The following is a 24430-nucleotide window of genomic DNA, read 5'->3' on the forward strand; positions in this document are numbered from 1 at the left end:
GCGAGAGAAATATGCATAGCCATTTTGAACTCACTTGGTTTTCAACAGTAACTGAAATAAGAACGAATAAAACCTTAGCTGTTCATTTAAAACATTCTAATACAAAAGCATACCGTCTTTCATTCTAACCAAAAACAAAGATTTACTTTCAACGGAGTTACAACCGCAATTCTCGAGTAAATATACAGTCCACTTATTTGGCCTACTCCCGAGAACGTACATGGTCCAAACGAGCCGTAGAGGAATTAACAAGCGATTTTAAAAAAGGATTACGTCCGCCGCATTGCCTTGATATTTTTCACACGACTTATTTAAAATGGAAAGAAGGTATGTAAAAAGTTATTAGTTTGTGAGCACAGAGTTTTGTTTCCTAAGAAAAAAAAAAAAAAAAAAAAAAAAAAAAAAAAAGTTTAAATATCAAAAGATAAATTGCGAAATTTAAACAATTGTTTTCAACCGCAACCATCCAAGTCGCCGCTATTGTCAATATTCTCTTTACAATAAGAGAAGTTGTCCCGCAAAAACGCTGTAAAAAGCATCCGCAAGAACAAAAGGAAAAGCAAAAAAAGTTTGTTGCTACAAAGTTACGCAACATCTTTATTCGACCTTCTTTAGTTCCTACAATCACAAAAACAAAATCGTTCATCTACAAGAGATTGGGTGAGAACATTCTGTTGGTCTTTACATTTCGCATTTCAATACAAAATATAAACGACTGTATATCATAGTCAAAAACAACAAAAATCTCTTATATGCTAGTCAACATTACAGCAACATTGCATAAACGCACTCATCAGCTACAGGTTATTAAACCCTGCAACATTTTTAACATCGTCCGCCAATATTGTCTATTATAACAACAAAACCAAACTACATTTCAGTAGTAGTTGCTTCGATTGCTACCACACAACAACATACATCAAAAAAGGGCGCACTCAACAAAAATTCTCTTTGGTTGGTTGGGTTTCAGCAGCTGTTTAAAATTCTCTTTGGTCAGTTTGTTTCAGCAACTGTGTTTCAGCATTTGTGTAAAAAAGGCAATCAGAGTTAGAATAAAGAGAGCGTTAAGTCTAACACCTCACATCAACTGCCGGCAATTAAGATCTATATTGTCATTTAAACTAATTTGCCGAAGAGGAAACATCAACGCGTAAAGAAAAAATTCTTTTTATTTTATTATTTCGAAGAACAACAATTGCCTTTTGTGTAACACGTTTTTGAAGGAGCTGAATATTTTAAAGAAAAAATTTTAAAACGCCAAAAAATATTTACCATCTGCCATTTAAAAAAAAAAAAAAAAAAAAAAAGTGGAAGTAAATACACGGTGGTTTTACAACGCGTTCACTAATAAAAAGAAGTTGATGTCAAAAGTATTTATTTTTTTTAATCGATTGGGGAAGAAGAAGAAAGTTACAAAATTATCAAGTTGTGGAATTCCATTTCAAATAAACAACGGTATATTTTTACCAAAACAAAATATTTGATAATCGTAACGAAATCGAAAAAAAAATCCCCAAACAAAGCATAACGAAGAAGGAGGAATACAAATGTTAGAACAAAAAGGAACAACGATTGCCAACTAAAAAAGTAAACAAGCATAATACTGTACAGCCCACTGTGGGTGAATGTTGCTATAATTTTCGCTGGAAGACAAACACTTTTTTGTCAACATATCAACAACCAATTAAGAGTTGCTAAATAAGGATAGAAATTAACTACAAATTAATATACAAAAAGATATACTACACCACGGATATCTCTGCCAAAGGAATTTTTTTTAAGCTGATTTCATTTAAACTCTAAAACAAAGGGTTTGTCTGTTAAGTATATCATTGATATTCGAATTTGATCCGTTCCTTAAATTTGGTTTTCTCTTTTTTTTTTTTTTTGCTGGGGCAGGAGATTATTAAAATTATACAATATTTCGCCAGTAACAAAAACCAGCAACAAGAAAATTCAACTATTGGATATCTATGTGGAATGAAAAGCAACCAAAATTAAACTGTAAGTACAGTGCATGCGTCTTTAAACCAACAACAGTAGTTTGCGAACAAAGACACTACGCTACAGGTCTTTCAATTTGAAACTAAACAAATAATAGTTTGCCAAAATTTTTTGTCAATACTTCTCGAAACGCTACTTCGTTGTTGGCGAGATTTATCTTGTGTGTATTCAATCAATTTTCGTTGTGAGGGCGAAATAAGTGACTTATTCGTTCTTTTACGTTCGTTTATAAGTGAAGAAAACAATTTCTGCTGCTCTGGTTAGTTTTCTTGGTTGATTTTTTTATAGCACGATGATTATATTGCACTTTTAAGCATTTCAAAAAAGGTGCTATTTCGTCGAAAGTTTCATGTTGCAGTGCATAATTTCACTTCCTGTATATGAACATTGGGTGAAGTATTTAAAGAAGATCGAATAGAGTTTAGATTTGATTGTTCGTTGGATAACCCATAACAAGGTTGCAAGTGAATACTTAACGATAGTTGACAAGTTACAGGTCATTTCGAGCTCAGTAAAAAAATTTTTAATCTTACAAAGACCGAAATTTAATCCCTCGATTCTGGAATTAACACAAACGCCAAAGTTTAACAAATTCTAACAAAAAAAGGCGAACAGATTTAATACTGCTTTACATTCCAAACATATTTTATACCAAAAGTTAAAATCTAAGTGCTGTACGAATACATATTGGTTACACCCATTCAAACCGCTGTTGATTGATTTGGTCTTGATACTACTTCCTACTTTTTTCGCGCAATATTTTTCTGTACTGGTAAAATTCTCACGGTATTTGTCTGTATTCTTAATAAAGACAAGAATTGGATGTAGAATTGCAAGGAGTACTTGATTTTCTGTTCAATACCATAAGTCGGGATTGCACAATAAAAAACATTCTCTTTTTGAATATTTTCAAATATTGTAGAAATTTCGACTAATTGAACACAGTTTTGCTTAAGTTGTATCATTTCAATTGTTAACCAATACCTCATTATGACCAATACTGAAGATTCCGGTGCTGAAAATGCCGTCCCTCCTCAGAAATTTATATTCTTTTCCGACCAAATTATTACGTTTTGTGCTGATTTTGGCCAAATGGCTATTGAAAATTTCACAGCCTCCAGCTTACAAGTTGAGCTTGATGATCTAGAGAGGCGTTGGCGTCAGCTTGCTCATGTTTATGATGACGAAATGACTTCATCCGATTCCAATTTGTCAAAAGAAGCCAAAGGGGCGATGCATGGCAAGTTTTCAGAATGTTGTCGATCGTATAAGGAATGCAAATCCTCAATTCTCGACCTGATTCAGATCGAACAACAAAAACTTTTGGGTTCAGTGTCAAAATCTAAGGAAGAAAATAAAGTTGCAAGCAATGACACAAGTTTTTCGTTAAAGATACCTGCGTGTGATACGGAGGTCTTCAGTGGTGGATACGATAACTGGCCAAGTTTCAGGGATATGTTCACTGCTATATATTCCAATCATCAAAAATTATCTCCAGCACAAAAATTGTTTCATTTGCGAGCCAAAACTAGAGGCGAAGCAAGCTTAATAGTCAAGAGATTTCCGTTAACCGATAATAATTTTGAGTTGGCATGGGAAGCCCTTCGCCAGCGATATGAGAATAAGCGTATTCTCATAAATCATCAACTTAGAAAGATTTTCGAAATTGACCATATTTCAAATGAAAAAGGCAAAACATTACGGAATCTCCAATATACCATTAATAATTGTCTCTCAGTTCTGCGAACTTATAGTGTTTCGGTTATTTCCTGGGATCCTATTCTGGTTTATTGGGTTTCCTCCAAGTTACCAGAGGAAACGTTGACTGCTTGGGAGAATTCACTTTCCAATCATAAAGAAATGACATCCTGGGACCAATTAGATTCTTTCCTAACCAAACGGTTGTACATGATAGAGTCGATTTCGGATATGAAAACACCAAAATCCCATTCAACTTATTCCCAAAAGACCAACAATTACAACTCTTCCACTGATTCTCCGCATAAGGCATGTAAAGTATGCCAACAATCCCATCATCTAAGGTCATGTTCCACTTTCAAATCTTGGTCACATTCGGAAAAACGTAAATTTGTTTTCGACAGCAAAATCTGTGAAAACTGTTTATCATATGGCCATATCTCGAAAAAATGTAAGAGCCAACATGTTTGTCAAACCTGCAAACAAAAACATCACACTTTGTTACACCCTAATGAGGGTTCCTCTGTTTCAAAACCCGCGGGTTCTCAACCCAATTCAAAATGGCAGGCACCTAAGTCTGCATCCGCATACCACGTCGAAACCTACTACGACGAACCGCCCACAACACCCGCTGAAGCTTATGCAGATACCTCGTATGTTCAATCCAATTTTGCTCAATCAGGAGAAAAAACAGTTCTGCCCACCGCATTGATCGACCTTGAGCACCAAGGTATACTATTCACAATTCGTGCATTCATTGACCAAGGTTCGCAGGAATCATTTGTTACAAGCCGTGTGATAACACGCTTTAAAATACCAACCAAGAAATCCTTTACAACTATTTCTGGCCTTGGCGGCACACTGCTTGAAAATTCATCCAGAATGTGTGAATTAACCCTAAAATCTAGAAGATCAGAATTTAAGATTACCGCATCTGCCATTGTCGTTTCTAGTTTAAATCAGTTGATGCCATCATCTATTAATGCAATAGACGATTTCACGAAGTTATCAGGCCTAGAGCTAGCCGATCCAAACTTTTTCAAACCAGCTCCTATCGACATGTTGATCGGTAGTGATATCTTACCAACTATTATCAAACCTGGATTGGAAAAGAATATTTCAGGAAATTTGTTAGCGCAAGACACCGAATTTGGGTGGATCGTTAGTGGGAAACCCAAACCACGATCTGTTGTTTCATTTGCTTCTTGGACGGTCACGGTAGATCCTTTGAATGAAGAGTTAAGAAAATTCTGGGAAATTGAGAATGTTTCAAACGAAAACTGTCTTTCCGAATCTGATCTTTGGTGCGAAGAGTTTTACAAAGATACTGTTTATCGAAGAAATGATGGCAAATATGTTGTTCGTTTACCTTTTAAACAGAATCTGCCATCTACCCAGTACCTTGGGTCTTCTAGACGTGCTGCAATGGGCCAATTTCTGAGGATGGAAAAGACACTTGATAAGGATCCTAACCTTGCTTCGGAATACAACAAAGTTCTTTCCGAGTACATTTCCTTAGGTCACATGAGACCAACCAACAGTTTCGAAATCGTTGACAATTCAAAATTCCTTTCATTTTACTTGCCACACCATGCAGTAGTGAAGCCTGAGCGAACCTCCACGAAAATAAGAGTTGTCTTTAATGCCTCAAAAAGAACTGACAGTGGTTTTTCATTAAATGACATGCTCTACACTGGTCCAACTTTACAAAATGAGTTAATGAATGTTGTTTTACGTTGGAGATTATATAAATATGTTTTCAATGGCGACATTCAAAAAATGTACCGCCAAATTTTCGTTCATGAAGATGATCAGCAATACCAGCGAATTCTGTTTCGAACTTCTCCAGTGGAGAAAGTTCAAGATTTTTGTTTACAAACCGTTACCTTCGGGGTAAATTGTGCACCATATTTGGCAATTCGAACATTGCTTCAATTAAGTGATGACAGCAGAGAATCACACCCATCCGCATCTTCTATTCTGAGGAATCAAATTTATGTTGACGACATATTATCTGGAGCCCATTCTTTAGTCGAGGCAACATCATACCTTCACGAGATGATTGATTTGTTAAGTTCCGCAGGATTTCCACTAAAAAAGATTACCTCGAATCACCCGCAAATTATTAAAAACATTCAACCAGATGATCTTCTTAGCGAAGACTTTTTAAAAATCGATGATGTTAGTGAAACCAAAACTCTGGGCATTCAGTGGAATGCCATTTCCGATTACTTCTTCTACAATGTGACACACATCGATTTACCAACCGAATCTGTTACAAAGCGAAAAATTTTATCCATTGTTGCCAAGTTGTTTGACCCAGCTGGATGGCTAACCCCAATTATTGTTGTCGCCAAACTTTTGATGCAACAATTGTGGATTGATGGTACGAATTGGGACGAAGAAGTCAAACAACATTCCTTCGAAAGATGGAAATTTTTCATTTTGAATTTTTCTAACATACAGAAAATCAAAATACCTCGCTAGGTACGTTTTGCTCCTGACAATAAAATACAAATTCACGGCTTCTGCGATGCTTCAGAGAAAGCTTACAGTGCCTGCTTGTATATACGTTCAACTTCCTCTCACAATATTACATATATCAATTTACTTGTGTCTAAAAGTAAAGTAGCTCCATTAAAAACTGTTAGCCTGCCCAGATTAGAATTATGTGGTGCAGCAATGCTTTCTAAGCTTGTAAGATCTGTTTGCCAAAACTTGGAGCTCTCAACGTCGGAAATATATTTATGGACTGATTCCACTATAACTCTAGCTTGGATCAGTAAACCGCCTTTCCATTGGAAAACGTTTGTTGCAAATAAGGTTTCTGAGATTCTTGACAATATTGGTAATGTAAATTGGAGACATGTTTCTTCTGTAGATAATCCTGCAGATCTTGGCACTCGTGGCTGCACTGCTGAGGAATTACAGTCCAATTCTCTGTGGTGGAATGGACCAAATTGGTTAAATAAAGATGAAGTTCATTGGCCAAATCAGGTCACCCTCAAAGAACCACAGCTTGAAAGAAAAGTTATTGCGCTTCATGCTCAGGTAGCAGGAGACGATTTATTGGGGAGATTTTCTTCTTTAAAGCGAGCTTTACGAGTCTGTTCCTACATATTTCGATTCATACATGGATGCAGAAAAATGTTGTCGCCTAACCTGCATAAGAATGTCATAACGGCTGAAGAGATTTCTTTTGTAAAATACTATCTGATTCGATTGGCACAAATAACTTATTTTCCGTGGGAATACAAAGCTCTCGAAACGAATCAGCCTATACCCACTAAGAGTAGATTGTTGACTTTGAATCCAGTCCTCGATGAGAATAAATTACTACGAGCAGATGGTCGCCTTGCAAATGCTGACCTAAGTTATAACGAACGGAGTCCAATCATTTTACCTGAGAAATCAAGATTTTGTAAACTATTCGTAGACTACACTCACGAATTACTATTACATGCAGAACATCAGGCTATGTTACGAACAATCCGTCAGGAGTTCTTTGTGATACGATTGAAGAGTATTGTACGTCAATGCATCCGCAATTGTAACAGATGTGCCATTTATAAACACCGATTTCAAAATCAAATCATGGGTGCTTTACCCCCAGAACGCTGTACATTTTCATTACCTTTTACCAATACAGGACTTGACTTCGCGGGTCCTTTTGAACTCAAAACTTCTCGGCTTCGCAACGCAAAAATACAAAAGGGTTATGCCGCTATATTCGTATGTATGTCAACTCGTGCCATACATTTGGAAGTATGTTCAGAATTAACAGCAGAAGCATTCATAGCTACTTTTAGCCGATTTGTTGGACGAAGAGGCTTCCCGAATAAAATGTTTTCTGATAATGGAACCAACTTTGTTGGAGCCAACCGCTTACTTGCTGAAGAATATACTCAATTCCTACAATCCGCTGAACAACATCTGGTGGAAAAATATAATATACATGGTTTCTCTTGGCACTTTATCCCGCCCCAAACACCACATATGGGTGGCATCTGGGAAGCGGCGGTAAAAAGTATGAAAACTCATCTCCGAAAAGTTGCAGGACATTTAAAATACACTTACGAAGAGTTTTCTACACTCTTAGTAAGAATCGAAAGCATACTGAATTCCAGACCATTGTCCCCGATAAACGAAGATCCATCTGAGTTAGTGCCATTAACTCCAGGTCATTTGTTGCGAGGTGCTCCTCTTATGGCTATACCAGAACAATTCTCAGACAACCTGTCGTTGATGAATAGATGGCAAAGACTAAAGACTCTTCAACTACACTTTGCCCAACGCTGGAAAAATGAATATATTACAGAGCTTCAACGTAGATACAAATGGAAGAAAACTCAACGAGATTTAAAACCTGATGATTTCGTCGTTATAAAAGAGGATAATCTACCTCCTACTGAATGGCGGCTTGGACGCGTTGTTAAGGTGTTTACGGGTAAAGATTTCAAAGTTCGCGTTGCGGAAATCCGCACGCAAAATGGAATCATTATACGCCCTGTTGTTAAACTTTGCATTCTACCTAACTGTTAGCTTTCAACTCTATGCTCACTTACCTAATAACAATTTACATTTCAGTACCGCTTCTAGTGTTCCAAAATGTCGTATCTGCCGAGATAGGCATTTCATAAAATCATGCCCCACCTTCCAAAAAATGCCTGTATCAAAACGTCGCACCGAAGCAAAAGACAAAGGCTTTTGCTTCAACTGTTTGTGTACAGCTCATACCCGTGAATGGTGACCTAGTCGAAAAACGTGCATGGTATGTCACAAGGCACATCACACTATGCTACATATGGATGCTAAATCTAATCAGCAGTCCTCCAAAACTACCCAAAGAGAACGTTCCAAGTCACTCAGTCCCAGTCCAGAACCGAAACCATACAAGAGCCGTCAGAGTCGCCCTAACAAACGCGAAAAGAAGTCACCAACAACAACATCCAAACAAGCTTCTTCAACTCAACGTCACTGTTCCAACGTTAGCGATCGATTAAGTTCTCGCTCAAAATCTCACGTTTTCCTTCCTACTGCGCTGGCAAAGGTTGTTACAGTTGAGGGTTGCGACAAGGTACGCCTAATGTTACACTCTGGCTCCGCACAAACGATGATATCCATCAAGCTGGTAGAGAGATTGGACTTGCCACTCACCCAAAGAGCTGGAAAAACGTTTACAGCCATAAACCTACAATCGTTCCACGATCCATCCGTCAAGATTCACATCACTGGCGAAGTACAAAAACAACTGAATATGTCTACTCCAGAAACAACCAAAGAAAAAAGGCTTCAGTCTATTTACAACCATCTTACGGATCTGGCAGATCCGCATTTTTTTAACCCGGTCAACATTGAAATATTACTGGCCAACGACCAAATTCCCAAAATTTTACGTGCTGGACTAATTCAAACCGCTTCAAACATGCCCATTGCGCAAAGTTCAGCCTTCGGTTGGATTATATCCGGAAGCTGTCAATTTTAAGGGGGCGGCATGTTGAACCGCGTTCAACAACTTAGAGTTAAGAACATAATGAATTACCTACAAACTGAATTTTTCTTATTTCATAATTTACATTTGAATTTATTAACTGATATTAACTTACAAATATGGCAACCTTAAATCCATTGAGTTTCCACTCAACGGAGGAAAGGTTTTTTAATACCAATTGTTCCTACATCTTTATGAAGAAAATGTCTGCGAGAGAAATATGCATAGCCATTTTGAACTCACTTGGTTTTCAACAGTAACTGAAATAAGAACGAATAAAACCTTAGCTGTTCATTTAAAACATTCTAATACAAAAGCATACCGTCTTTCATTCTAACCAAAAACAAAGATTTACTTTCAACGGAGTTACAACCGCAATTCTCGAGTAAATATACAGTCCACTTATTTGGCCTACTCCCGAGAACGTACAAATAACATTACAGAAAACGCGATGATAAAGCACTTTTTATGTGAACTTCATTATGTTATTAACATACAATTTTCTATGTTTTATTTTTAGTCTAAAAGCTTATTATTTTCTACTAATTAAAACGATGCCAATGGTTGCGATTACACTATAAATAACAATAATAATCCATCAATAATTTCATGCTTACATAACAATATATAATAAGAATTATGATTAAATTTTATTAATATTGAAAAATAAGTGTTCAAATAAATATTAATTTATTCCTAAATCTTGTATATTGCTTTTATTGGATTTAGTTAGCAGCAATATTCTGAATACACTATCCGTCACACAGCTGATCGAAAACTTATTTCTTGTGCATTCGTTATTTATTGTGGCGAATAATTAAACAATTTTACAATAAGTTATTAGTATTTATGTTTGCTTTTAATTTTTAAGCACATTTGTGCTGAGGAGCTTTTAATTTGTAGCTCAAAAATGTTATTATTTTTTTTAACTTCATACATGGATTTCTGACACCTCAGAAAGGGGCGTATATATGTTTGTGGCCATAAGTAATGACCGAAAAGGATAGCACAATGATGCCGGATTCCCTCATTTTGTGTCGGTTAGACAGTGAGTAGGAAGGAAACCTAGAATGAAGAATGTGGAGATTGAAGGTGAAAATGTGCAAAACGCTTGTGAAAGCAGTGTTGTTGGAAGTGAGGCTATGGCGTTAGGTGAGCAGGAGAGCGGAAGTGGTAAAAGTAACTGTTTTCCACTCACACTTATGTTTTTTAGTTTTTTTTCGACAAAATGAATTGTTTTAATTTTTTTCTTCAGGTTTATTAACAACTTTTTAGAAAAGGTAAGTATTATAATTTACTAAGGTAAGTAATAGTACAATTTGTAATTTATATTAAGTTATAGTTTTCAAAGCTGTGCATTTTATCTTGATAATTTATTTGCCACTTATTCTAACATTTGTAGCATTTTTAACTGTTGACGGTCACGACGGGGGATGTTGTGCCTATCGACTTCATAACAAAACTTCGAATAATTAAAAATGATTTGCAACGCCACAGACAGCCTGTCTTCGCCTACAAGCACAAAGAGAAATGACAAATTGTAATGCTTACATATAAATTCTACAGTATTTAATAAATAGCACATACATTTTTGATTGAAAATATAACGCACTTTTGAAACATTTGAGAAGTGGGTCGAAGTAGGGTCTGCGTGACAAATAATCGGTGATGATGATGTTCACCTTTATTGCCCAAGTGCCGTTTGTATGCATTTTCATTATTTTAAAGGTTTAAAATCGTTTTCTTTGGTAGATGAATGACTAATGTCCTAGTCGTTGAAATTCTTAATAGGCAATTCTTGACATTGTTCCTTTCATGCACCAGGACAGTGTGTTCTTACTGTTGTTGCCGTTGCAGACGTCGGTTAGTGAGTCTCTCTTCCTCGTCATCTTCCCAGTTGCGATTGGGAAGGTAAGCTGCTATATCCGTAAGTGAGGAAAAGTCAGTACCATGTTTATTAATTAAAATGGGTCCGACTAGTCAGTCGGTAAAAAGTTGGGCAACTTTGGTTATGGGTCGACTAGTTACACCGCTATTAGTTTTGATGTCTTCAACACTGATATTTAGGCCAACCCCTTTGAACGTTCAGACAATGCGTCCCAATCTCCATTAAGTTCTTGATTCGCATTCGTCTTTCAGAACCACGAGGCACCTTCTTAAATGTTATCTTTGTGTCTTTATTTGAGTTCATTCAAGTAATCAGTTTTCCATCCATTTTCCATGGAATATCTCAGTCGGATATATCAGGTTCTGCTGGTTCTAGCAGAGGCGACACAATTAGGAAATCCGGTGGAGTTAATGGAGCTATTTCATTAGGATCGTCACTTGCCGGACTTAAAGGTCCTGAACTGAGACAAGAATCTATGCGAATTAGTATCGTATTAAATCTTTCGAAAGATGAAGATGTATTTTAAAGGACTTAACTCCTGTTTCCCACAATCCGCCCATGTGAGGAGCTCCTGGAGGTATCAATTTCCATATTAAAATTTGATGATAGTTTTGTATTATGGCTTTCGATCTAAGTTATTTCATAAATATTGTTCCATCTTTTTTTCGGGAATATTCACAGAAGGGACATCCTTTTTGAACTATGAAGCGAATGAAAGCGGCTATAAAAGATTCAGTGGAAAGATCCCCAATGTTGTAGAAAGGTCTTGTAAGGGAAGTTCTTTCAAACAGAAGAGAAGCCATGTTTTGATTACGTTTTCGATACAGTGTGCATACTTTGCAGTTATGAATAGTTTTCTTACTAAGACTTTTAACTTGAATATCCAATATTCAGAACATAAAATTCGAGATTGAGTTGATTTCCTTCGTGCAATGTTATTTTTTGTGTCAACTCTATCAATAGTCGTAACTTTATATCTATATATATGTATATGGTAACAATATTGGGTGTCTTTCATTTTCTAACAATAATAATGCCATTGAAATCAATATATGGATTTATTATTCGATGGCTAAATTGTTTTTGGATATTTCATCCACTGTGGTCCTTGCCACCACAAATTATGTTGCTTTAAGTCGACCTGCTACATCAGCGGTATTTGCTACGCCGTATGAACTTTCTGAGGTGTCAGAAATCCATGAATTTCTATCTGTTTCGTTGGAACGTATTTTATCCATCTATCCGCAGATTCGAAACCTGCAATTAGTTCTCTGCGTGATTTTAACGCTTTGACGTCATCTACATATAAATTTTGTAATATGATTTCCGATGATCTGGGATATGTTCCTTTGACGTATTTTGGTAATTGCAGGAGAGTACGAAGTGCTAGAAAGTGCGAAGTTCACTCCGAATGTGACTGTTAAAAGTTAATAATCTTCCACTGGGTCTGTAAGAGATCTTCTAAACAGAATTCTTTGTAATCGTATATGACTTCTATCCAATGTAATGTGTCGGTACACTTAGGTAACATCTGCATTTTAAACATATACTTGGGTAACATGTGCATTTTAAACATATTTGAAGAATCTCCAATTCAATATTTTCAGAACGAGATACAGTTGGAGTATTGGCGAAAAGATTATCGTTAATACTTTTTTAATTTGAAGTAGGGCAGTAGGCATTAGATACTACTCTAAGTTTAGTAGCCAAGCGATCCTGTTTGATGTTAGCATGTTGCTAAGTTAATGCCAATCATATTTGTAAGTTTACTCTTTTCGATATTTTGTGAGGTAAATTAAATGGAAGGGTCTTCAAAACTGGCGCTCATACGTCTAACTCAATACTAGGATCTAAACGAGGACGAAGAGTCAAAATGCAAGATTTTGTAGAAGTTTACGTGACAATTTGGCTAATTCTCGTAACATAAACATGGTTTTTGGTTGACAAATTCAACTTGTTTTTAGGGTTTTCTGAGATAAATGTAGATTTTGATCTAGGGTCAATAATTGCTCTGGCGTCAAATGAGTGTCCTCTGTTTTATATATTCTTATATTCGAAAATGGTTTGCTCTTGAAGGGTCAGGGCTATAATAATTGCTGGTTATGTGGACTGTATTGTTGTGGTGAGAGCTGAAGCACTGGTACTAGAACGTACGCCATCTCCAGCTATATTTTGGGTTTCCGTTACCATATGTAGCATGGAATGGTGTCTCATATTGGGAGATCGACAACCAAACCGACTTTTGCATTCTTTTACGCCATGATACGACGAAAGACAATTATAACATAGGTGTGAAATCTTTACTATATGAATTATGTCATTAAATGACTTTCCTACGAATTGAGGACAACCTCTGATAAAGTGATTTGCTGCACAAAGAGGAAATTTTTGTTAATGTTGAGTCTTTGGCTGTTGATTCGAAGTTTGTTTATTTATTGAAACCGCTTGTGATTGGGAATTAGACCATGTATTGGATTGAAAATTGTTAGCAAATTTAGATTTTTTACACCAAGAGTCTCTAGAGTCTGAATTCTACTATTTATTGTAAGTTGAATTTTTTGAATTTTGCTACTTGAATCAAATATTACATTGGGTAAATAAAACAGCAATTTTATATGTGCGTTGACCTGCATCCTTCTATTTTCGTACCGCTCTGTAAGATTCTCCAATGCCAAATGGAGAACGTCATTTGTAAGTGGAACATTACTAATTATCTCTCTTAACTCTCCTGTCAAATGAAAGAGCTTTTCAACTCGGAATAGATCACGGATAGTAGGCCAAGCATTGTATCCTTGTGGTGTACGCCTCTTAAAGGGTTAACCATTTAAAAAATGGCAACAATAAGAAGAAGATTGTTGCCAACAGTTGTACGTAAACCAGCTGAGTTTTCCAGTTGCCTAAGTGATAAGAAGGGGGGAAATAAAACAGAACAAGTAAAAAAACATTAAGTTCGGCCGGGTCAAACTTTTAATACCCTCCACCTTAGGGTAAAAGAAACATTAGAAGAAATGTGGCAAAAACCATTAAAATTCCGAATATCGGGAGGTACCGTTATATGGGGGCTATATCAAATCATGGACCCATGCATGCAATATTTCGCCACCGGAGCTGGAACCCATTATGACCCACAAATACCAATTTTTAGACAAATCAGTGAACAAATGTGGCAAAAACCATCAAAATACCGAATATCGGGAAGTACCGTTATATGAGGGTTATACCAAATCATGGGCCCATACATGCAATGTTTCGCCACCGGAGCTGGAAACCATTATGACCCACATATACCAATTTTTAGACAAATCCGTGAAAAAATGTGGCAAAAAAAAATAAAATACCGAATATCGGGAGGTACCTTTATATGGGGGCTATACCACAACGTGGACCTATACATGCAATGTTTTGCCACACGCTCAGGGACCCGTTATGACCTACAAATACCAATTTTCAGACAAATCCGTGAAAAAATGTGGCATAAGTCATCAAAATACCGAATAACGGAAGGTACCGTTATATGGGGACTATACCAGAACGTGGACCGATATATTTTCAATACCAAAGATCCTAGACACAATGCAAATAGCTCTGCTAAATTTTGGCCCTCTACGTCAAATAATGTGGGCTGTATCGTGATTTCAACAGACAGACAGACAGACAGACGGACATCGTTAATCGAATTTTATGCTGATTATGAATATATATACTTTATGGGGTCTAAGACGAATATTTAAGGATGTTACAAACGGAATGACAAAGTTAATATACCCTCCTTTCCAAGGTGGAGGGTATAAAAATGATGACATTAAAATGGCAATCACAATTTCCTGACGAAAATTGGCAGGAAAATCTTTCCTTTTTTACTTGACATGCGACGAAGGTTAAATATGTGGCTCCCAGTAACCAGCAAAGGAAAACAATAAAGTTCTTGGTGATGGATTACTTTTTGAAAAGTTCATTCAAATGGTTTTTTATTTTGTTGAGACAAATAAACAAACAACACAAAATCCAAACTTCATTCAATATAATTGTAAGCCTTAAAAATATTAAACAAAATTAAAAGACTGAAAGGCTAAAAGTTGAAAACTTTTAACAAAAATTAGCGGTTTTTTTAAAATTTAGAATAATAAAAATTGAACTCATTCTTAAACTGAACAAAATTTTAAAACAAACCTTAAAAACAGAAAAACATGAAAATAAATTTTATACTTAAATATCAAGAAGAATTGGCATTTATAAAGTTTACGGAGTGTAGAGCAATTATTGACCCTGGATCAGATTTATCTCAGAAAACCCTAAAAACAAGTTGAATTTGTCAATGGCATTCTGAGCCATTGAGGCCACCAGAGATCACTAATCTTTAGCTCTGCAGGCGAACATCCACGGCTCGCAATATCAGCTGGATTATTTTCCGAATCAATATGTCTCCATTTTTCTTGACCAACATTATCGGCAATCTATCTCTATTTCCAACAAATGTGCTCCAATGACAAGGAGGTTATTTAACCATGCTAACACGATTGTAGAATCGGCTAGTTACATTTGATTTTGCTAATTTTGATAGTAATACTGCCCTGCATAACTCAAGTCAAAGTATGATGCCGAATGTTGCATCGTCGGCAGCCGGCTAGGGAGGAACAGTCGGGAGCCAAATGACTACGAGTGAGACAATTTCAGCAGTAGCCCCTCCGCTCAAACGTTTCGTATTATTGAAAGAGAGTCTGTTGCAAGAACTTAAGGCATGGTCCTCTTTACATAATCCAAACGAGAACTTTCAGAAACATGGTCGCTCAAAGCGGGGATTGGTTCGGGTACTTGATCGGCTTCTTTGTCTTCTGTCGGTGGAAGTGGGCGTCATTTCGTCTCGGCGCGTTGGCCTGTTTGAGCTGTATACTGTTCGGCGAGTGGCAGTGCTAGGGCTGGGTCTGCGTTCGGCTTTTCTCCAGTTTTGAGTTGGCAAGTAGGCAGCCATATCTGAAAAAACAACGAGATGCGAGTACAAATTTTTTGTTGGATCTGTATACGTCTAGTCAGTCGCAAAACAATTTGACAATTTTTGTTATGGGTCTGCTAATGTTGCCACTTGGTGTCGGTATGTCAACAACCCTGGTATTTTGATCACTTCCTAGATAAGTTTTTTCAATGCGACCTAACTTCCATTCATGCGGAGCCAACCTATAATCTTTTACGACGATAAAATCTCCTTTTTTGACATTCTCTTATTCATATTTCCACTTAGTTCTTCTGTGAAGTTCGTGAAGATTCTTTCACCTAAATGAGCACCAAGCGGAATGAATTTCGGAGTAAGATGTTGAGTGAAGTTGTTTTGAATCGTTCTATTTTAAATATTTTTCATGAAAGCTATTCTATTTCGTTTAAGTAGATCAACCGCTCCCACAAAGTTTGTTCCGTTGTCCGAAAATATACAAGACGGACGATCGCGCCGACTTACAAACCTAGAAAACGCGACAAGAAACGCATATGTCGACAAATCGCTTGTGGGTTCTAAGTGTATAGCCTTGGGGCGAAACAAACAAACAAGTACACATACCCTTTTGTAATAAAGCAGGCTCCTCCTGAATAACTTTTAATGTTAAAGGGTCCTGCAAAATCTACCCCTGTGTTTGTAAAGGGTCGAGAAGGAAAAGTACGTTCAGACGGTAGCGAAGCCATTATTTGAGTTTGGGTTTGTTTTTTTTTTTTTTTTTTTTTTTTTTTGGGAATTAAGCAGATTCGGCATTTTCATATGGCTTGTTTGATTAGCGACTTTAGCCAAAAATCCAGAATTCGGAACTTAGTACTTGTGTCATTAATTGATTGCCACCGTGTAAGGTGATCTTCTTCGGTTCGCGTTCCTTTATCGCGTTTAAATCGCGTTTTTTTATTATTATGTGGAATTGTTATAAGCAAGCGATGTGGAATTGTTATAAGCAGCACAGAACACAAAAAAAATTTTTTTTTGGAAAAAAAAAACGAGCTAAGCATAGCAGCCGTGCTGCTTTTTTGATGCTGAGCCATTTTGATGTAAAAGCTAATTTCATTTAAGTTTCAGTCGCTCACTGCTGTTTTGTGTTAGCTATTATTTGGGATACATTGCTGGAGGTAGCAAACTGAAGACTGATCCGGCGAAAGTGGAAACGATAGTATATCAGGAGAGAAGTTTAATGGGTACCGCAGGGAGGCATCGAATCTCTATAGCCGACTTTGCCACCATTGCGACTCGAAAACCCCCAAAAAAGGAAAACGATTCACGCTCACAGAGGAGGCCAAGGTGGCATTTGACAAATTGAAGGAAGCTCTTATAAGTATCCCCATCCTAACACACCCGGACTTTACCAAACTCTTCAAGGTTTAGTGTGATGCCTCAGACTTAGGAATATGAGCTATATTGTTCCAAAGAGACGATGAGAATATACTATGTGACTAAGAGGGAATGTTTGGCAGTGGTGATAACTATTAAAAAGTCCTGGCCATATGTTGAGTTGATGCACTTCACAGTTATAACTGACCACAGTAGTTTTTTTTTCATGTCACATCGAGATCTGAGCGGAAAGTTAGCCTGACGGTGTCTCATTTGCAGGCATGTTCCTTTGAGGCAGAGCACCATAAAAGTACCCAGAACATAGTAGCTGATACTCTGTAAATGTATGATATGGAGTAGATTTTTTTTTGGTGAAGTCCTTCTTCGACCTTGATTCCTTAGCTTTTAACACAGATGAATACTTAGCTTTGATAGACACAATCGTAAATAATTCTTCACAACTTCCTGATCTAAATGGTTTCGCCTTGAAGTTATGGGTACCCAGCGAAATGACCCAGCAAATTATTGAAAAAGCACAATATCCACTACTAGTCTCTCATGAAGATCTCCACAAGACACCTCGGATGGTAAAAGAGTACTTTTTTCTGGCCAAGTCTGAATACGCAAGTTAGAAATTTTGTACAGAAACGGGAAATTTGCAAAGAGACGAAACCAACTAATTCGACCCTTCGTCCACCTATGGAAGCAGAAACAATTAAAGAAAAGCCTTTCCAATGAATTTATGTAGACTTTTTAGGTCCTTATCCCAGAACCAAAACGGGAAACTGTTTCATTCTGGTAGTCCACCTTTTAGAATATGTCTTGCTAAGGGCCATGGCCAAAGAAAATTACAGAAATGTAGTAAAGTTTTTAATTAGTGAAGTACTTCATAAATTTGGAACCCTAAAAGTAATTTTTTCTGATAATGGTAAACCATATATTAGCAAAGAGGTAGAATACCTTAAAGGTTTAAATTAAAGCGGAAATCCCAGGATGAAATATTAACTCACAACGTCTACACGAAAATATTTAAAATAAACTCTTAATTCTAACTTAACTTAAAGCTACCTTAATTTTAAATTTTTCCTATACTCACCCAAAATTCGCAAGAGTGCCGGAAGATCCAGTTGAATTAAGTTGAAAGTATTGTCTGAGTTGGAGACATTTTTATTAGTATTATTTAAGATATAATATTAAGAGGACTAACCTGAATATCTACTTACTAAGTGTTTTTTATTATTCCCTAGCTGTAGGATAGTTCTTTTTTATGAGTGTATGGGTAAAGGTTGATACATTTCTCCAGTCAAAGAAGAAATAATCCTAATCGAAGTATTGGACATGCTAGACAATTTTCTGTCACAGACTGTAGTTCCCTTTACGAACTCTAAATACGTAATTTGAAACAATTTCTGTGAATAATGACGCTAAAATCGTCCGAATATTGGGAGGTACCGTTATATGGGGGCTATGCGAAGACGTGGACTTGCATAGACAATTTTCTGTCTTAGGCTGTAGTATCTATTACAAACTTCAAATACCAAATTTGAAACTATTCCGGTGAATAATGTCTCTAAAATCATCCAAACACCGAAAATTGAAAGGTACTGTTATATGGGGCTATTTGAAAAAGTAGACCTACATGGCCGAAATTAACTGCCTACCAGCCTACTGGAAAAATAAACAGGTGTGCAAAATTTTAGCCTTCTATCTCAATTCTTTCCAAAGATAGCGTGACTACCACAGACGGACGGACATCGCTAAATCGACTAAAAATAAAATGTCAGTCTCAAGCCATACTTACAAAGTTGTTTGGTTAAAATTTGTAATAAAATACAATATTTACGTTTATAAAGAAGGGAGCTGTTTCTCATTTTTCAGTGCAAACTATGAAATTGAATTAAAACATTTTACGTTTAATCCTGAAGCGCTGACTGTAGTCCCTCCATAAGTCTCGGCTAAAATATTTGATAATCGTACAGTTCGGAACCCCGTCTGTTTTTTTTTTTTCATCCGAACTGGCGTCCAATCTTCTAGACTCTAAAAGCAGATATCAGAATTTCGAAATAAGATTACAAATTGAAGCACTCCGGTTTTATCGCTCTAGTGATTGTCTGAACATCCGTAGCAATCACCAATCTTTGGCCATTAGTGCAATTCTTCTTTCGCGGTGAAGCAGTAACCGTTCGCACTTTGGCTCGGGCCAAGAAACTATTGTACAGTAGGTCGCAGATCAGTCCTTCACCCGCCTTACGATACTTGGGTCTGGAAGCCAGAAGACAAAAGAACAAATACACCTCAGATTTTGAGTGAAGTTGTTTTGAATCGTTCTATTTTAAATATTTTTCATGAAAGCTAATCTATTTCGTTTTAGTACATCAACCGCTCCCACAAAGTTTGTTCCGTTGTCCGAAAATATACAAGACGGACGATCGCGCCGACTTATAAACCTAGAAAAAGCGGCAAGAATCGCATATGTCGACAAATCGCTTGTGGGTTCTAAGTGTATAGCCTTGGGGCGAAACAAACAAACAAGTACACATACCCTTTTGTAATAAAGCAGGCTCCTCCTGAATAACTTTTAATGTTAAAGGATCCTGCAAAAGCTACCCCTGTGTTTGTAAAGGGTCGAGAAGGAAAAGTACGTTCAGACGGTAGCGAAGCCATTATTTGAGTTTGGGTTTGTTTTTTTTTTTTGGGAATTAAGCAGATTCGACATTTTCATATGGCTTGTTTGATTAGCGACTTTAGCCAAAAATCCAGAATTCGGAACTTAGTACTTGTGTCATTAATTGATTGCCACCGTGTAGGGTGATCTTCTTCCGTTCGCGTTCCTTTATCGTGTTTTTTTTATTATTATTTGGAATTGTTAAAAGCAAGCGATGTGGAATTGTTATAAGCAGCACAGAACTCAAAAAATATTTTTTTTTGGCAAAAAAAAACCGAGCTAAGCATAGCAGCCATGCTGCTTTTTTGATGCTGAGCCATTTTGATGTAAAAGCTAATTTCATTTAAGTTTCAGTCGCTCACTGCTGTTTTGTGTTAGCTGGTGATTTCAAGTAGCATTAGCTCAAAGTTCTGTTTCAAAGAACTAAGATATTTGGGATACATTGCTGGAGGTAGCAAACTGAAGACTGATCCGGCAAAAGTGGAAACGATAGTAAACCAGGAGAGAAGTTTAATGAGTACCGCAGGGAGGTATCGAAGCTTTATAGTCGACTTTGTCACCATTGCGACTCGAAACCCTCAAAAAAGGAAAACGATTCACGCTCACAGAGGAGGCCAAGGTGGCATTTGAAAAAATTGAAGGAAGCTCTTATAAGTATCCCCGTCCTAACACACCCGGACTTTACCAAACGCTTCAAGGTCCAGTGTGATGCCTCAGACTTAGGAATAGGAGCTATATTGTTTCAATGAGACGATGAGATATTACTATGTGACTAAGAGGGAATGTTTGGCGGTGGTGATGACCATTAAAAAGTAATGGCCATATATTGAGTTGATGCACTTCACAGTTATAACTGACCACAGTAGTTTTTTTTCATTTCACATCGAGATCTGAGCGGAAGGTTAGCTTGACGGAGTCTACATTTGCGGACATGTTCCTTTGAGGCAGAGCACCATAAAAGTACCCAGAACATAGTACCTGATACTCTGTAAATGTATGATATGGATTAGATTTTTCTGGTGAAGCCCTTAATCGACCTTGATTCCTTAGCTTTTAACACAGATGAATAGTTAGCCTTGATAGACACAATCGAAAATAATTCTTCACAACTTCCTGATCTAAATGGTTTCGCCTTGAAGTTATGGGTACCCAGCGAAATGATCCAGCAAATTATTGAAAAAGCACAATATTCACTACTAGTCTCTCATGGAGATCTCCACAAGACACCTCGGAGGGTAAAAAAGTACTTTTTTCTGGCCAAGTCTGAATACGCAAGTTAGAAATTTTGTACAGAATCGGGAAATTTGCAAAGAGACGAAACCATTAAAGAAAAGCCTTTCCAATGAATTTATGTAGACTTTTTAGGTCCTTATCCTAGAACCAAAACGGGAAACTGTTTCATTATCATTCTGGTAGTCCACCTTTCAGAATATGTCTTGCTAAGGGCCATGGCCAAAGAAAATTACAGAAATGTAGTAAAGTTTTTAATTAGTGAAGTACTTCATAAATTTGGAACCCTAAAAGTAATTGTGTCTGATAATGGTAAACCATATATTAGTAAAGAGGTAGAATTCAATAAAGGTTTAAATTAAAGCGGAGATCCCAGGATGAAATATTAACTCACAACGTCTACACGAAAATATTTAAAATAAACTCTTAATTCTAACTTAACTTAAAGCTACCTTAATTTTAAATTTGTCCTATACTCACTCAAAATTCGCAAGAGTGCCGGAAGATCCAGTTGAATTAAGTTGAAAGTATTGCCTGAATTGGAGACATTTTTATTAGTATTATTTAAGATATAATATTAAGAGGACTAACCTGAATATCTATTTACTAAGTGTTTTTTATTATTCCCAAGTTTATACTAGCTGTAGGATAGTTCTATTTTATGAGTGTATGGGTAAAGGTTGATACATTTCTCCAGTCAAAGAAGAAATAATCCTAATTGAAGTCTTGGACCTGCATAGACAATTTTCTGCCACAGACTGTAGTTCCCATTACGAACTCTAAATACGTAATTTGAAACAATTTCTGTGAATAATGACGCTAAAATCGTCAAAATACCGAATATTGGGAGGTACCATTATATGGGGGCTATACGAAGACGTTTACCTGCATAGACAATTTTCTATCTTAGGTTGTAGTATCCATTATGAACTTCAAATACAATTCAATTCCGGTGAATAATGTCTCTAAAATCATCAAAATACCGAATATCGAGAGGTACTGTTATATGGGGCTATTTGAAAACGTAGACCAACATGGCCGAAATTAACTGCCTACCTGCCTACTGGAAAAATAAACAGGTGTGCAAAATTTTAGCCTTCTATCTCAATTCATTCGAAAGATAGCGTGATTACCACAGACAGACGGACATCGCTAAATCGACTAAGAAATTTTCGCTGATCAAGAATATATATACTTTGTTGGGTCTGACATGAGTATTTCGAGGAGTTACAAACGGAATGGCAAAGTTAATATACCCTCCATAGTATGGTGGAGGGTTTAAAAATGGGTATAAAATGTCAAGCCATACTTACAAAGTTGTTTGGTTAAAATTTGTAATAAAATACAATATTTACGCTTATAAAAAACGAAGCTGTTTCTCATTTTTCAGAGCAAACTATGAAATTGAATTAAAACATCTTACCTTTAATCCTGAAGCGCTGACGGTAGTCCCTCTATAAGTCTCGGCTAGAATATTTGATAATGGTACAGTTCGGAACCCCGTCTGTTTTTTTTTTTTCGTCCGAACAGGCGTCCAATCTTCTAGACTCTAAAAGCAGATATCAGAATTTCGAAGTAAAATTACAAATTGAAGCACTCCGGTTTTACCGCTCTAGTGATTGTCTGAGCATCCGTAGCAGTCACCTGTCTTTGGCCATTAGTGCAATTCTTCTTTCGCGGTGAAGCAGTAACCGTTCGCACTTTGGCTCGGGCCAAGAAACTATTGTACAGTAGGTCGCAGATCAGTCCTTCACCCGCCTTACGATACTTTGGTCTGGAAGCCAGAAGACAAAAGAACAAATACACCTCAGTGTATTTGCAAACTATCGTATCCGACATTCCGTACAAAGCTGAAGGTATAGTCATATAGTTGAAAAAAGGAGAACAGGAGTACTCGAACTTACCGTCAAGTAAGGTAAATAATGTCGTGCTAAGATCGTTTAGTAATGTTTGGCAAGATAAGAAAGGACTTATTAGTATTAATATTTTTTTGTATCGTTGACTTGATACGTATATTTTTTTAAGTTGTGTAGTGAAGTAAAAGTGATAGTGATTCCTACAGCTCAGGTAAGCTTCTATTAAATAAATAAAAGTTTTATCTTTTATTTGTAGCCTTCCTTTTATTTTCCGCTAGTTAAACATACCCCCTTTTTTCTAGAAAAAATCCTTTTTTTATTACAAAAGCAATTCTGTTATGTTTCCAGGTTCATCCAGATAATATTTTTTTGTTTATTGAATACGTTACACATTTATCATTTCTATCAAAAAACAGTAGCCACAGAATCGCGCAGATCTATTAAATAGAGCACCTCAAATTATTTTGGTAAAAAAAAAATTAAGAAAAATCCATTTTTTTATATGAAAAATAGTGAAAACAGTGACCCGTAAATGTCTATTTGAGCAAATGCAACATCAAAATTTTCCAAGTTTGGATGAGAAATTGGAGTCTTTAGAAAATTAGTTGCTATTGTCTTGCGAAGACACTGTGGAGAGAAAGAAGAGTCTCAAGCATAAATTTGTGCACATCATACATGAATTTAAACTGAGATGGCTAAAAGCGTATTAAGTTGAAGAAGTTTTTATGAAAACCAACCAGAAGTGGCTGGAAAGCACTTTTGAAATACCAGTGCATTCGCTTAATCAACCAGGTCGTCCGAGCATTTTTGTTCTCTAAGTTTTGAGGAAATTCGAACGAATGTTGATGGTGAAATGATTTTACATGCTGCACAAGTGGTATTGCAAACGAGTGGACAACGAAATGCCCCAAAATTGCTCAAAGAAATTGGAAGTTCAACAACAAAGGCTAGTAAATATAGAAAATCTTTTTCCAAGACCAATGAAACAATTGCTCTTTGATCCCGCTCCAAGCACTCATAAGAGGACATAACAGGCATTAACCAGGAATTAATACATAGATTTAAAATCTTATTCGAGACGATTTCAAGTGCACACAAAATAAATACAAAAAAATTCAAAGAACATGCCTTCAACACCGCGCAACTGTATGTGGAATTATACGACTGGCATCATATGACTCCATCTATGCATAAATTACTATTACATGGGGCCACCATCATAGATAATACACTGCTTCCAATCGGGTAATTGTCGGAGGAGGAAATTATTTTAAAGCCATTAATGTCCAAAAAATATATC

At 36.5% G+C, this 24430-nt stretch overlaps 1 protein-coding gene and 1 long non-coding RNA gene across 2 annotated transcripts; one reads left to right on the forward strand and one right to left on the reverse strand.

Annotated features, from left to right (window-relative positions):
* Positions 1 to 2994: 2994 nt before the first annotated feature.
* Positions 2995 to 6189, forward strand: LOC131804886 (uncharacterized). Its single transcript, XM_059128139.1, has one exon. It carries the CDS (start codon positions 2995 to 2997, stop codon positions 6187 to 6189), a length of 3195 nt encoding a protein of 1064 aa, XP_058984122.1.
* Positions 6190 to 9933: 3744 nt separating this feature from the next.
* Positions 9934 to 21026, reverse strand: LOC131804842 (uncharacterized). Its single transcript, XR_009343336.1, has 3 exons — positions 18476 to 21026; positions 10781 to 16052; positions 9934 to 10705 (listed from the first exon to the last, which is right to left on the reverse strand). It is a non-coding gene; the product is annotated as an uncharacterized LOC131804842 (long non-coding RNA).
* Positions 21027 to 24430: the final 3404 nt, after the last annotated feature.

This window comes from Musca domestica, unplaced genomic scaffold (genome assembly GCF_030504385.1).
Source record: "Musca domestica strain aabys unplaced genomic scaffold, Musca_domestica.polishedcontigs.V.1.1 5, whole genome shotgun sequence".
In the NCBI taxonomy this organism is placed as follows: domain Eukaryota; kingdom Metazoa; phylum Arthropoda; class Insecta; order Diptera; family Muscidae; genus Musca; species Musca domestica.